Here is a 17445-nt window from a genome sequence, read left to right as displayed (position 1 = left end):
ACATTATGGTAGCTGGCACTGTCCATCACTACGACAGTGGGCTGATAAAGTTTGGGCAAAAGATGATGTTCCATCCAATCCATGAAGACATCTCCGTTCATCTCCTGGTTGTAATCTCTACTGGATTTCTTTGCCTCAAAGACCAACTCGCAACCGTCTATCAAACCCGTGTCCCGGCTTCCTGCATGAAGTACAATCATTCGGTTGCCCTTCCCAGATGGTACCACGGAGGCTCTCTGTCGGTCTGTGGGTAACCACATATTGTTCGTAGAATGGTTCTCGATGACCCAAGTTTCATCCAGGTAAACTATCTGGAAGCTAAGGGCACGGCACTTTGCCAAACTTCTCAAGTAAGAGGATCTCATGGACACAATAGAGTTCTTCTCCCTGAAGACAGCTCTGCCATCACCACGGGCTTTGTACTTGAACCCCATCTCATGGAGGGCAATGATGAGGGTGGTTCTGGGGACGTTGGTGCTGTCCTTAATCACTCCCTTGTGAAAGTTGTCAAGGATGGTTTTACGTCACGGTTTTGCTTTTGAGACGGCCCTGTCTTGTCTGATGTGTTAAAGGTCACATGCAACGTAAAACACAACTTTGCAGATTCTGATACCTTTCGGTATGGACGTACCGAAACAAATCGTCAACAATGCAAATTCAACTTATAAAGTTGAAAAAAAAAGCGATGAAAAAAAACGCGCGAAATCGGAGTTCAAACGTTTCACTAATTTTCCCCCGACTTTTCTGGGGAAAACGGGTTTCAACAGCTGGGCTGCGCTCATAGCACGTGCGCAAGTAAATAGGTTCGCGCAGCTTGGAAGCGGGTTGTCCGGTGAATACTCGGTGAAGGCTTTGGTGTGAGCTATTTTTCTAATGTTTTGTTGATATTTCACAGGCGCGAGCTTTTTAGATGTTATGACAGTGAATTAACTGTTTATATAATTTCATTTGTCTATTTCACCACACGTTCTTCTTACCGAGACACTTTTTCAGTTCGATACTTAAAAGCAATGTCATTATTTAGCGTTGACAGAATTTCTGACTGTGATATAGATATGTCGTTGTCACAGACAAAACTCAATATCTTGTTTTACTGACACCTATGTGTCTGCCTGCCCGTCTGCTAATGACAATATTCAATACAAAGCTGCTATCACTGACCACATGCAATTTGAACTTAACACCAATCAGGCTATACACCATAAACAAAATGCATTGATTTATGGCCCGAGTTCGGTCTCTGTCACATTATGTAATGTATTATTAGCATAAATTTAAAGACTATTTCAGATTTCTCATGTTTAACTCTGAAAAAAATCTCTCCTGTAAATTGCCCTTTAAATGCATGGGAATGTTTAATCGATTGAAATAAAAATTGTGTACACTGTACGCGAGTTGATATATTGACGTCACCTTAATCAAAGTATTAAGGCTGTATATCATTTTTCTAGCATTTCCGACAGTACTTTAGTAGAAATCATCTGTTCAACATAATAGATGCAATTTTATGGATGACAACTCCAATGTATTTTTTGAGTGACGTGTCCTTATTGATTCTTATACTGTTGTCAAGCAAGTGAAGTGTTGACGAGTAATAAGAGAAATATTTTTTGAAATATCGACAATGGTAGAAACAAGCAACAAGAAAGAAACGTAGGATTTCAAGTTTGGGGAACAAATAATTGACATAATGTGAATATTTGGTAAAGGTCGTAGTTTCAAGTTAGGTTGTACTTGGAGTTTTCAGTGTTGGAAGTAAGTAAGAATACTGGTATGAATCTTGCTCTGAACGAAGGTTTAGTCGCGTGAAGATGTAGTTACCAGGGAAGATTTGCCATTTTGCACACAACTTGTGCCTCCTCTGAGGAAAACGACGACCCTCTACAGACTGTTCCCCAGACATTGTTGTGTAGTACTTCTACCCGCCCCAGTCCACGAGTTGTCGAGTTCAAGCGTATTTGAAGATTAGCTGGAACAAACAATGCAAGAAAAGGAACAAAAACACATAAGATTGCACTGAACACATAATATTGCCCTGTTTTCATCAGCGTTTTGACAGACAACTTTACTTACCGTTAGGACACTGTATTCGGACAACTGTTGATGACGAGGTAACACTACCCCAAGGGTAATGAAGACAATCGTTCAGTGAGAGTTCAGTGCCAAGACAATGGAACTTTTCTACGATTACACGTCGTGATTCGCTGCCAGTGTTTGAAGATGAGCTAGCTTTGGCTGTAATGCTAAATGTCAAATAGTGTATCACAATGATTCAAAACATGTGCAGGGATCATTGGAAAAGTGATCAAATGGGTGTAAAACCTGCGTCTTATTATTTCAACAGAGTATTTACTGGGCACAACAATATTTTGCTATGATAAGTTATAATAATGTGTAGTTTTCAGACAAGTAGAAGTAATTCAATCTCATTATATGTCTTACGTGTTGTATCCCAACATTCTGCAGGCAACTGTTGCTTCTTCAACTCCAAACCCAGAGTAGTAGACTCTTCCCCACTGTCCCTTATAGTACAGCTCCAGAACTCCATCACCTGGCATGTTGGTGGTGGAGGAGACCAGTCTTGCCGCTGTAGCCTCTGAGGAAGACATCATGATGACATTATTTGGACAAATGTGTAGGTATCACTCGTTGGTTTGACTCCAGAAACTGTATACGTGTCAATCCCAACGCCGTTGATTCGTTCATGAACACATACTTATGATATCGACAGCATCGTTCAAGGACCCTATTTCCGGCTGTTTTACATGACCATATGAATATATGTGCCTCATTGTATATACATCCTTGTTCGCAGAAATTGGTATTCAGAATTGGGCAAACTGTAAACTCGATATTAACGTTTGTGTGTCACCACTCTAAATAATTCTTGTATTGAAGTTCCCGAAACACTACGGCCATCAGGTCGGCCTTACTGAATGCATATTTACTATATTCTGATTTGGAGTTTAACTTCTCCGGTGAATGCGAAGACCGGTTTTAAATAAAAGCTTGTCTATAATGACAGGTAACCATCGTAGGATTCCTACAATATCATAGGCGCACGTTGTTTATGAATCACTAACACGACAGGTAATGACAGAAAGTGTTCGCAATTACGGTAATATCCAACCTATGTTACCTGCCAAAAATTTAAGTTTTTTGTCTAGTACCTCATGATCCAACCCGCAATAATCCTGCCATACGACGTCGGCCTACAAAGGAGTGTGAGCAAACATCCACTGATCGATACTTCAATCAGCAACCCATAGCATACCTTCAGGAAATGAAAAACACTCGACACCAACAGCTTCACTGTCGTTACAGTTATCCACCCCCCATGGACTGTGCTTGCAGTCCTTTAGATCTGTGTTCAGCAGCGTGCAGTCCACATCATCCAGCCACATTTTAATGGGACTGGCTTCATCGATGTCCTTACCTCCTCTGTAAAGATAAGGAGAAAAGATGCCTTTGCAAATCGAATACGATTTCATTTCAATCAAACATTAGATGAGTCATGTGTGATGCAGATCCTACATATATAATACACCTGGACAAACGATAAGCAGCACCAAATTTATATTTCATTATTTTGTTAGTATGACGGATTTTTTTGCGAAAATATGTGATTTTGGCAACAATGGTCTTTCGTATATTTATTATCTTAAGATAGAGATGATCAAGCATGGGAAACGTGCATTTGCTGAACTTCGTTCTAATCTCAACCTAACGGAAACAAGCACGCACCACACTTGCCACAACCTGTGTTATGACCAAACACCCTCTCAGTGACGTCCTTGATTTCTGACATGCCACCTCGTCTCAGTTCACAACGCGACTCAAAACTGTTCTATTATATGTTTAATACACCAAGTACATTGATGCGTAAGTTGTATTACTGAAGATCCCCGTAATAAGCAACTATACGGTATAGTGAATTCAAAATATAATATTACAAATCTGCCGATCTTGTCGATCTTACCCATCGTTATACATGCTTTATCTTAATATGTTTGAGATAATGAATATATGGACACAGAGCATCCCTGTGATAATTAGATTTGAGGAAGACAATTCAAGATATGATATTACAAATCTGCACTGAACCGATCATTGTACATGCTATTTTCATCTGTTTGAGAAATCAAGACAATAAACTGTTTTTGTCTGGATGTTTCTAACTTAACCTAAGTTAATAATACTTGGTGATGGATTTTAGTTAAGGGTAACCTGTTAATTAACTGACATTTAACTAACACTCACTGGTACCCGAGAGCCCGGCAAACCACGGAAGCCTCGACTTGCCCAAAGTCATGATCACACACTGTTCCCCAGATACTGGAGTGCAATACCTGCAGGAGTCCCCTTTTGTAGTTTGGTGTCAGCCTCATCGTTATGTCACCTAGTGAGGCAGTACGGCGAAAAACATGACATTTTCCGTTCGTGTAGAAAAGAACCACATAGGCTAACTTCTGAACAAGTTATTTCACCTAGTAAAGCAACATAACACGAAACATTAACTACTTTCTTCCACACTCAACGAGAAAGGTTGAATAAGTACTCGAGGTGACCACCAGATGCTGTAATACCTGCAGTACACCTCCTTAGCACAGACTGAATAAGTCGACCGATTCCGTGAAGAATTCTCTCCTGGCAACGTGTTGGCCAACTGAGAAAGACAAGTGTATTTGTTTATAGTATAAAGAGTTCATCCTATAGATCAGATCTGGATATCTGGAAGACTACTGCAGATACTGACGGCTGAACTACAATGGCAGTTAATGGTCACATGGGCTGTGTGTTATCGTGTTAAAACAACTGACCATTAAAAAATGGTGATGTTGGAACATATGGCCCATTTACAGATTTGCTCTCCGATATCCCTGAACCAAAATAATGACAGATTTCCTCATGCAGTGAGTGAGTTAAAATTTAATGCCTCATCGGCGTCATTTAAAATAAACTTAAGCAATGTAAATATCTGTCACCGAATGACAGTAAAATAACTACATGTATACTATCCCAGATGAACATTTAAAACCAGCATGTAATTCATAATAAAGATATCACTACAGAGGAAGCTATGAAAAAAGGGCTATCGATCTCAAGTCACTCAAGGTAGATCAACATGCTAGTGTCCATGGGATTTGCGCATGTAGGATATGGCTTCCGTCAGCATCAAACTTCTGCCAGTCGCCCTGTCGAATGCCGTTCCAAAGAAAACCTTCATTGACGTCGGCAGACAAGAAGTCTTCCATCTTGGCATTGGAATTCTTCACTGAACTTACTCTCAGACTCCCAGTCCAGTTACTCAGAGACAGATCCTGTGGGGTTGTATTCCGGTGTTGTCGTGGATGCGAATGTCTCAAAAGTCTGGTCCAGACACAATTATGTACAGACCACCGTCATATAGTTGGAATATTGCCGAGTGTGGTTTTAAACTACAAACGAACAAACCCTAATTGAAGCTGATCAGGACTTTCAACCGAGACATTGCAGATGTACATAGAAAGTATGTTGGGTCTGAACAAGTAATTGACCGTTCTTCTTTAGTCACAAGGGATACATAATTGATACATCGAGTGGGTCATCGAGTGGAGGAACTGTCAAATTGTTATGAGAGTGTGTTTTTGTAGTTTGTAATATTACATTGATTAAGTGATAGTTATTATGGGTCACAATGTTTAAAGTTTTGAGTGTAGGTTTCGGCTCGCATCTCGCATCATGTATGTTCAATGGCAATATTATTTTTAGCGGTACGCCTTTTGGGATGGTGCTTTGGAATTACCTGCAGTCCAGCTTTACTGGAATGCTCGAGAACTGTGTAAGCTATATAAAGTCTGGTTCTTGACTTGTAGCACACACACGGACATATCACATGACTAAAGTGGTACACATCTGCCCACCGTCGTCAAGTCTGTCGGTTAACATTTCAAGACCGTGCTTACCATTTCAACAACTGTCATTGTAACACAACCTTCAATCAGTATATCTGCTCACACTGTAAATGTCAAGACTCTGGTGAGTTAATATTTTATATTGTGACTCATATTGCATTGTACTAGATATCTGTATTGTCATTCATTGTAGCTTGCTCATTGTTTGTTCAATATTATATTGAATATTTTAGACTGGTCAGTGTTCTATTTTGCTGGTTAAAAGGGGACTTTTAAACCTTTTGTCACGGCAAATTATTAATCGTAACAAAAGGAACATAAAAGAATGTAACCTGAACCTTTGACATCTAAATCTACGTATTTGTGAGATTTACATTTCCTAAAAAAGCACACATTTTCTAAACGCCATTCATGAATTTCATTCAAACGCAACTGCCGCTGCGATTCAATAGCATTTGAATCGTATCGTATGCATCCCTACATCAAAACAGATAAAGACTGTTTGCTAATTATGGCATTTTTGACAAATGGTTCTATGTGCTCTACATAATTGAGCGTACTTCTGATTTTGGTATGCATCAAACATCCACCCACCCTTGCTCAGCAATGAGAATTATTTGCAGACATTTTATGTTTTACGGACAAAATATTTCTTTTGTTTTTTGTTTTGATTTTCTCTATGTTTCGTCTTCATTTTGGTGTGTGTGTTTTTTTATTCCTGGTCATGACCATGTATAAACAACGACCAATACCGAGTTGCACAAGAACAACAGCTATAGATAAAAATGCTGCTTATATTGAAGTAAATACTTGTGAAGATAATAACAACTCACTTGGATCACATATGATGCCAACATCTTCACTGTGGCCACAATTGTTGACGCCCCATGACCTGTGTGAACAGCTGGCCAAAGATGATTCGGAACCAGAGCAACTCACGTCATCCAACCAAATCTGCCCTCCTCCAAAACCGAAAGTTTGAATCGCCCTTGGTGTATGTCCGCTTTGACTAAACACACAAATTAAATTCAAGAAATTGTCTTTTTGGCCCCCAAGTTGTCATCAAACTATGGGTCACAATTATGGGTCAGTACTACCTTAAAATTGTGTCCAACTATTGTCACACAGACCTCACCTACCTCAGTGTGTGACATAATTTCTATACTCAGAATCAAAATGTATTGCGACACACAGACAACAAATGGAATCAGTTTGAATCTTTTACATCCCCGAATGAAATAATATTGCATGCAAAGACAAACGTTTCAAGGTATGGTAGCGATCAAAAGTACTAGCATATGTACATGAGTCACAACGCGGTCGGTAGCATCTTGTGCATTGATGCAGACATGACACCTTCGCCTCATTGAGGCCACAAAACGTTGATGAAAGCCAGATTATTCCATATGCGAGGAAAGAGTTAAACAAATTCCTGCAATAATGTTGGAAAATTGGCATGACGTCATAAACGTAGGATCATTTCACCCAGGACATGTTTATCGGCTGATCAATTGTGTTGGGTTTTTTTTGGGGGGGTGTTTATGTTGTGTGTGTTTTTGTTTTTTTCTGTGTTGTATCTTGTTGTTTTGTTGTTGTTGCTTTTTGTTTTGCTTTTGTTGTTGTTTGTTTTGTTGTTTTTCTTTGAGTAGGGTGGGGGTGGGGTGGGGTGGGTTTGTTTTTAATTCTGCTATTTTAAAGACGGCATTGAGTGGAAATAATGATATGCGTCTTGATGCCTGGAACTTTAAATTGAAAATTACTGGACATATATCAGATTTCTTTGAATTTTCGTGCAATTCGAACATCTGCTGTCTTTCGTTTCTTCGACCATTTAGTACCCTCATTCTCTGATTTAAAAAAAGAAAAAATAATGATGAGATTACAATGTCACAATAACTTTTGCCTGCATATTTTAATCTAACTTCTAGTGATACATACCTCGGGATTTTGCTCGAGTACTATTATGACAGAGAGTATTATTATTGTCATACATAACTCGCTTATCTCAATTCAACACACACGTACTTGTATGATATGATATCTTACTATTGTCACACACCTATCTCTGGTGCTATTGTAACTTTGTATCTTACAGTCATGCATGTCACGCTGACCTCAGTACATCATGTCACGCTGACCTCAATACATCATGTCACGCTGACATCAATACATCATGTCCCGCTGACCTCAATACATCATGCCGCGACTGTCATAACATGTTTGCGCTGGAGTGGGTGAGCATGGATTCACGCTGCTTTTAGCAACATCCGAGCAATATCCAGCGGAGGACACCAGAAATATACCACCAATGCAGGGAATCGAACCTGGGTTTTCGGCGTGACGAGCCAACGCTTTAACCACTAGGCTACCCTACCGTCCGTATTTACGTTGGAGGTGATAACGCGCATATCTTAGGGCATCTGTTTAATTTAAGTTTCCTATGTAGGGCTTTTGTGTTCTTGATACACGAGCAAATATATAGTTCTCCACCATTTTATTTCTATTGATGAATTGCTTTACGAACTTTCCAATAATACCTTAGTTACCTATAGTTATGTCTCTCTGCATGTAGTTGTTTAACATCAATATTCTATCTGTATGACAACATCCTGTGAATAGGTGAGACATATGTTACTGCTGCCATTCATACTTCACCCACCACATTATATCACACAAGGACCATTATGACATACTAACATACAGTTGTCATTCATACTTCACCCACCACATTACATCACACAAGGACCATTATGACATACTAACATACAGTTGGCATTCATACTTCACCCACCACATAACATCACACAAGGACCATTATGACATACTAACATACAGTTGGCATTCATACTTCACCCACCAAATTACATCACACAAGGACCATTATGACATACTAACATACAGTTGGCATTCATACTTCACCCACCAAATTACATCACACAAGGACCATTATGACATACTGACATACAGTTGGCATTCATACTTCATCCACCACATGACATCACACAAAGACCATTATGACATACTAACATAGAGTTATCATTCATACTTCACCCACCACATTACATCACACAAGGACCATTATGACATACTAACATACAGTTATCATTCATACTTCACCCACCACATTATATCACACAAGGACCATTATGACATACTAACATACAGTTGTCATTCATACTTCACCCACCACATTACATCACACAAGGACCATTATGACATACTAACATACAGTTGGCATTCATACTTCACCCACCACATTACATCACACAAGGACCATTATGACATACTAACATACAGTTGTCATTCATACTTTACCCACAAAGTTACATCACACAAGGACCATTATGACATACTAACATACAGTTGGCATTCATACTTCACCCACCAAATTACATCACACAAGGACCATTATGACATACTGACATACAGTTGGCATTCATACTTCATCCACCACATGACATCACACAAGGACCATTATGACATACTAACATAGAGTTTTCATTCATACTTCATCCACCACATTACATCACACAAGGACCATTATGACATACTAACATACAGTTATCATTCATACTTCACCCACCACATTATATCACACAAGGACCATTATGACATACTAACATACAGTTATCATTCATACTTCACCCACCACATTACATCACACAAGGACCATTATGACATACTAACATACAGTTGGCATTCATACTTCATCCACCAAATTTCATCACACAAGGACCATTATGACATACTAACATACAGTTGGCATTCATACTTCACCCACCAAATTACATCACACAAGGACCATTATGACATACTAACATACAGTTGTCATTCATACTTCACCCACCACATTACATCACACAAGGACCATCATATCATACTGACATACAGTTGGCATTCATACTTCACCCACCACATTACATCACACAAGGACCATTATGACATACTAACATAGAGTTATCATTCATACTTCACCCACCACATTACATCACACAAGGACCATTATGACATACTAACATACAGTTGTCATTCATACTTCACCCACCACATTACATCACACAAGGACCATTATGACATACTGACATACAGTTGGCATTCATACTTCATCCACCACATGACATCACACAAGGACCATTATGACATACTAACATAGAGTTTTCATTCATACTTCATCCACCACATTACATCACACAAGGACCATTATGACATACTAACATACAGTTGTCATTCATACTTCACCCACCACATTACATCACACAAGGACCATTATGACATACTAACATACAGTTGGCATTCATACTTCACCCACCACATAACATCACACAAGGACCATTATGACATACTAACATACAGTTGGCATTCATACTTCACCCACCAAATTACATCACACAAGGACCATTATGACATACTAACATACAGTTGGCATTCATACTTCACCCACCAAATTACATCACACAAGGACCATTATGACATACTGACATACAGTTGTCATTCATACTTCATCCACCACATTACATCACACAAAGGACCATTATGACATACTAACATAGAGTTATCATTCATACTTCACCCACCACATTACATCACACAAGGACCATTATGACATACTAACATACTGGTTGTCATTCATACTTCACCCACCACATTACATCACACAAGGACCATTATGACATACTAACATACAGTTGTCATTCATACTTCACCCACCACATTACATCACACAAGGACCATTATGACATACTAACATACAGTTGTCATTCATACTTCACCCACCACATTACATCACACAAGGACCATTATGACATACTAACATACAGTTGTCATTCATACTTCACCACAAGGACCATTACTGACATTACATCACACAAGGGACCATTATGACATACTAACATACAGTTGTCATTCATACTTCACCACCACATTACATCACACAAGGACCATTATGACATACTAACATACAGTTGTCATTCATACTTCACCCACCACATTACATCACACAAGGACCATTATGACATACTAACATACAGTTGTCATTCATACTTCATCCACCACATTACATCACACAAAGGACCATTATGACATACTAACATACAGTTGTCATTCATACTTCACCCACCACATTACATCACACAAGGACCATGACATAACATAACATTCACCACATTGGACCATTATGACATACTTTGGCATTCATACTTCACCACAAATTTCATCACACAAGGACCATTATGACATACTAACATACAGTTGTCATTCATACTTCACCCACCAAATTACATCACACAAGGACCATTATGACATACTAACATACAGTTGTCATTCATACTTCACCCACCACATTACATCACACAAGGACCATCATGACATACTGACATACAGTTGGCATTCATACTTCACCCACCACATTACATCACACAAGGACCATTATGACATACTAACATAGAGTTATCATTCATACTTCACCCACCACATTACATCACACAAGGACCATTATGACATACTAACATACAGTTGTCATTCATACTTCACCCACCACATTACATCACACAAGGACCATCATATTATACTGACATACAGTTGGCATTCATACTTCACCCACCACATTACATCACACAAGGACCATTATGACATACTAACATACAGTTGTCATTCATACTTCACCTAGCAAATTACATCACACAAGGACCATTATGACATACTAACATACATTTGTCATTCATACTTCACCCACCACATTACATCACACAAGGACCATCATGACATACTAACATACAGTTGGCATTCATACTTCACCCACCACATTACATCACACAAGGACCATTATGACATACTAACATACATTTGTCATTCATACTTCACCCACCACATTACATCACACAAGGACCATCATATCATACTGACATACAGTTGGCATTCATACTTCACCCAGCAAATTACATCACACAAGGACCATTATGACATACTAACATACAGTTGTCATTCATACTTCACCCACCACATTATATCACACAAGGATCATTATGACATACTAACATACAGTTGTCATTCATACTTCACCCACCACATTACATCACACAAGGACCATTATGACATACTAACATACAATTGTCATTCATACTTCACCCACCACATTACATCACACAAGGACCATCATATCATACTAACATACAGTTGGCATTCATACTGCACCCAGCACATTACATCACACAAGGACCATTATGACATACTAACATACAGTTGGCATTCATACTTCACCCACCACATTACATCACACAAGGACCATTATGACATACTAACATACAGTTGTCATTCATACTTCACCCACCACATTACATCACACAAGGACCATTATGACATACTAACATACAGTTGGCATTCATACTTCATCCACCACATTACATCACACAAGGACCATTATGACATACTAACATACAGTTGGCATTCATACTTCACCCACCAAATTACATCACACAAGGACCATTATGACATACTAACATACAGTTGTCATTCATACTTCACCCACCACATTATATCACACAAGGACCATTATGCCATACTAACATACAGTTGTCATTCATACTTCATCCACCAAATTATATCACACAAGGACCATTATGACATACTAACATACAGTTGGCATTCATACTTCACCCACCAAATTACATCACACAAGGACCATTATGACATACTAACATACAGTTGTCATTCATACTTCACCCACCACATTACATCACACAAGGACAATTATGCCATACTAACATACAGTTGTCATTCATACTGCACCCACCAAATTACATCACACAAGGACCATTATGACATACTAACATACAGTTGGCATTCATACTTCACCCACCACATTACATCACACAAGGACCATTATGCCATACTAACCTACTGTTGTCATTGTAGCTCGCTTTTGTCATACATGCGTCATCCGTCTCATTACTTCATACAAGGACCATTATGACATAGTAGTTTACTGTTGTCATTGTAGCTCGCTTTTGTCAAACATACGTCATCCGTCTCATTACTTCACACAAGGACCATTATGACGTAGTTGCTTACTGTTGTCATAGTAACTTACTGTTGTCAGACATACGTCACTACCTCGCGTCACCAACATGTGATAATCAATATAACACGGTGTCCTACTTTTGTTTGTCATGCATACCTTACCAACGTCAGGACATTATGTAACTGTTGTAATAGCATGGCATGGTATAATATATATAATTTTACTAATACGGTTTTACACATGGCGTCTTACTATCGTCCTAGTTGTCGGCAGGCCACTTTAGCTTCATCGGCACCAAAGTCATCGTCACACACGGTGCCCCACGTGCCGTTATAGTACACCTCAAGTCTCCCAACACCGTTGTCAAGTGGGGACACGAGTCGGATTGTCTGGCTAAACACTGAAAAGTGAAACTGATTTGTCAATACTAAACAACACTGAGAAAACACTTCTTTACAGCAATCAATTACAGGACGACATGGGCGAATATATTACGTGACATATTCAAACTGAATACAAAAGATTAGAAACATTCGCACGTAACCAACCACTGCAAGAAACTCTACAGGTTTGTAAACATGCTCTCAACGCTATTTTCTATGGGGGTTTTTGTGGTGTTTTTGTTGTTGTTGCTTTGGATTTTGGTTGTTTTTGTTATTTTGGGGGTGGGTGTGTGTTTGGTATGTGTGTTTGGTTTGGTTTTGTGTGTGTTGTGTGTTTTGTGGTTTGGCTTTATTTGCTTCTTTGTTTCTTTTTCCTGTTTTTTTGTTGTTGTTTTTGCTATTTTTTTATAGTGTGCGTGCGTGTGTGTGTGCGCGTGCACATTTAGTACAGATAACGACCTGTGACTAGCACAACAAGTCAGGACATGCTTAGTAAAGCTGTGACAGCTGTGTTGCTGTTTACAAATAAACCTCAACCCGTTTTGGGGGCTAAAACATTATTCTTTATTCTGAGTACCACATTAGGCCAAGCCTCACAATACCAAAACTGGAGCTAGCTTCCTTTCACGTCATGAAAAAACGGAAAAGTGACATACTTAACCGGCAAAATCCGTGTATCCCTGGAGGAAATACACTTGGCGGGTTAACGGTCACAAAGCTAGGAAATTACTTCCACCCGCTTGAATTCATTGGAGTACTTACTCTGATACAATGAGGGTCACAGTGTGTTAAGGTTGGAGCTTTTTTATCAATACTTGGAGGGATTTACTACACAATTGTATAAAGTTCACGTGACTTGACTGACGTCCACTGACAGCGACACAACAACTAACTATTATACGGAAGGAAACAATAGCAACATCTCCTGAAGCTTAGTCCAGTTGGATATATGAAGCTTTTAGCGTTGTTTAGTGAGGTTAATTATCTGTGCAGTGCCCAGTGAGGTTTGGAGCACTATTCTGTGTTGGCTGTAGTGAGTATAGTATAGGGGAATGTATGAGTATAGTATAGGAGAATGTATTTGGGTGTTTCTGTATGTAATGCAGTGGCAGCATTGGTCCGATATTCCTTTTATTACAGGTGCGAGCGTAATTTAATTTATGCCCAGTCTATCATTAAGTTATCACCCTTTCTATGAAATTTGTGTATCTGTGGAAGGTGCTTAATTGTTAAATGGCTTTTATGTGGGGGTGGGGGTGGGGGGGTGCTTGTGTTGTATTTGGGGATTGAAATTTAGTTACTAGTTTGCTGCTGTTGGTGAATGTTTTGTGTCGATAGACTTTTTATTTCTGCTCTACTGAGTGGTATGTTTAGGCATGTTTCCGGTAATATTTAGAGCTGTTTTGCATGCCTGGTTGGCGTGTTCGTTTTCAAACACTTCAACGTCTGCATTCATCCGTGTCTTTAATGCTTCCAACTGCTGGGTTTGCACGTAATAGACTTGCAAGTCTTCAGCCATCCATATCAGCAGCTTTGCATTTCTGCGTTTGGCAAAACTGACCCACGTGTGGTATCATGGCATGGCTTCAAATGCGGACTGACATCAGTTCCAGTCGTATACTACCCATCAAAGTTTCGATTCACTTAAAGCACTCACTATACGTTATGTTCACGTATATGTGGTTAAATTGAAGATTGATTTCTCCACTAACTAGGGGGAAGCAACTGCAAACCTTGTGCATGTGAATTGGACGAGGATCATGCATCAAATTGCTCAAAAGCATGTGCAAATACCGTGCATGTGAACAGCTGCGTTTTGGTGTAAAGTTTTGATATAAAATCGCCATTTTTTCACCGAGTTCCGTGATTTATTGAACACATGACAATAATCTTTTCAACGTTACAAATTTGTTGAACAATACATCAGTTCATGTGTAAACAGTACCTTTAAACAGGATGGAATATTTTGCAAAATCTAGTATAGAACAGTTGAATGAAGTAAGTGGCTACATTTACACCAGCGAGTCTAAACTTTGATGGGTAGTACAGTTCCATACACCACAGTATTCAGTTTGTATTTTCTTACATTACTGTATTCCCAATGTGCTTTATATACCGCTGTAATCCCATTGTATTTTCTTTGATATTTTCAGATGAAGTGGAATTGTGAGTGTTGCATTTTTAAAGTATTTTAGTATAGTTAATACAGTATAGTAACACCGAAACGTCGCTCATATTATATTAAAGAAGTTGTATATCCATAGAACTCTCCTCGTAGTTAATACGGCTCAATTCCACAAATAGGTCTATGGGGCTCTACAGCAAGTCATGTTCTAATCGACTGTAACACCATGATAAGTGAATAAAACAGACACCTACCACTGACAGTCAGCGCAGCTAGAAGCATCAAATGAATCTCCAGCCTCTTGCCCATAATTGACACAGCATCAGATCATCCAGTTGTACAAGTAGATCATAATATCCCGATTTGTTCTTCACCTTAGTATCCCCGGATCACAGTTCAGGAAGCAGTGACTAGACAGTCTTTGTCTATTTCAGTATTGAATTTCCTGGTCGAGCCACACAGGGTACAAACAGGTTTATCTGTGATTCATCTGGAGCACGCGTACACTAATGTGGATATACTGCCGCTGCCTTGTCGAGCAGTAATCTTGATAAGATGATTTGTCCACCTCACGAAACTGTTGTCACACACCCGGATAATTAGAGATCCGTGACGATCCGGGTTCGAATAACACATGCTTGACCAAAGACTTGACTCACATTGTCGGGTGGTCGGACTCACTGGCTTGGTTGACACATGTCGTCGTAGACCAACTGCATAGATCGATACTTATGCTGTTGATCACGAGATTTTCTGGTCTAAAATTATCCGTTACAGGCCGCCATGATTAATATTGCTGAGTGTGACGTTAAACAACACGTATAAAACTGATTAATTCAAGACATGAATAATCTTCTCGACATTCATCAGTTCATTAGTTTGTTTTCATTCTTGCTCATTGCAAAGCGTTTGCCTTCGTGCATCTTTTATAGAACTTGAATATTTTCAAATGCAAAAAGACCCGTTACCATAAATTACTTAGCATTTGCGTTTTGGGTTGTTTTGTGTATTATTTTACTGTTTGGGGGGATTTGTTTTCGTTTTATTTTTCATTGTTTTTTTGTTTTTGTTTTTTTACGGAAGCGTAGTAGGGCCACGGTTTAACATCTTGCTGGGGTCACTGTCTTCTAAGTAGGACTTAATGACTCTTACGTAGGACTTGGTATCTCCTACGTAGGACTTAGTATCACCTACGTGGAACTTGGTATCACCTACGTAGTACTTAATATCTCCTACGTAGGACTTAGTATCTCCTACGTAGGACTAAGTATTAGGTCCTACGTAGGAGATACTAAGTCCTACGTAGGAGATTAGTACTTAATATCTCCTACGTAGGACTTAGTATCTCCTACGTAGGACTAAGTATCTCCTACGTAGGGCGTAGGAGATATTAAGAACTACGTAGGAGCTAGTAAGACCAAAAAAAAGTTTCACCTTGGCCCTACTACGCTTCCGTAGTTTTTGTTTTGATTTTGTTATTTGTTTTTGTTTCGTGTTTTGGTCATTCGGGCATACAATGGGCATTGTTTATAGGGAATCATATATCTATGAATATGCTTACTATTTCGTTCAGTGTGTTTCAATTATGTTTAAGGGTAAGGGTAAGGTTTACTTGAGCAAGTCTGACTGTTTTCCAGTTATAAACGACTCTCAGCTTGATCCTGGAGGAAACTTCGAGTTGATGATGTCGATATGATATATTTACCAGTTTTGTGAAATCCAGGAACAGGGGTAAAGTGCTGTTAAATCTAGGAACATATTTGGGACGAACCGGAATTCGAACCACAGTCACAGATCTCTGGTAAGCTCAAGGGACGCAACTCAGCATCGCGAGTCGCCGAGCACTATCGACTGGGCCGACGTTTCCACTGGGCAGTACCTACACGACGTGGGAAGGATTGCTTGATCAACTGCTACAACTATATCCGAAATAAATGATAGACAAGAACATGTGCCCCGTGATCGACTCCACACACATCAGTACAGTGCTCGCAGAAGACAACTATGTACAGTACAGGTGTTGCATGT

General features: G+C 39.2%; 1 protein-coding gene across 2 annotated transcripts in view; it reads right to left on the bottom strand.

The window, feature by feature from the left end:
- The window catches only part of LOC124260794 (deleted in malignant brain tumors 1 protein-like), a 40391-nt gene extending 24302 nt beyond the window's left edge, over nucleotides 1–16089 (bottom strand). Inside the window, exons 1-8 of one of the 2 annotated variants that reach the window (XR_006894169.1) lie at nucleotides 15672–16088; nucleotides 13162–13309; nucleotides 6728–6903; nucleotides 4261–4399; nucleotides 3275–3441; nucleotides 2443–2596; nucleotides 2074–2243; nucleotides 1822–1969 (exon numbers count right to left, since the gene is read on the bottom strand). Coding sequence is in view for 1 of the 2 variants with exons in the window: in XM_046695112.1 (XP_046551068.1) it covers nucleotides 1822–1969; nucleotides 2074–2243; nucleotides 2443–2596; nucleotides 3275–3441; nucleotides 4261–4399; nucleotides 6728–6903; nucleotides 13162–13309; nucleotides 15672–15726 (1157 nt within the window). In the remaining variant the exon portion in view is untranslated. Of the gene's footprint in view, nucleotides 1–1821; nucleotides 1970–2073; nucleotides 2244–2442; nucleotides 2597–3274; nucleotides 3442–4260; nucleotides 4400–6727; nucleotides 6904–13161; nucleotides 13310–15671 lie in introns of both variants that reach the window. The other variant, XM_046695112.1, reaches the window with a different exon arrangement.
- Between the last annotated feature and the right edge of the window lie 1356 nt (nucleotides 16090–17445).

This window comes from Haliotis rubra, unplaced genomic scaffold (assembly GCF_003918875.1).
Source record: "Haliotis rubra isolate DU_JTF1 unplaced genomic scaffold, ASM391887v1 Scf776, whole genome shotgun sequence".
NCBI lineage: Eukaryota > Metazoa > Mollusca > Gastropoda > Lepetellida > Haliotidae > Haliotis > Haliotis rubra.
Note: the sequence above shows the minus strand (reverse complement) of the source record. Positions and strands in the feature narration are given on the sequence as shown.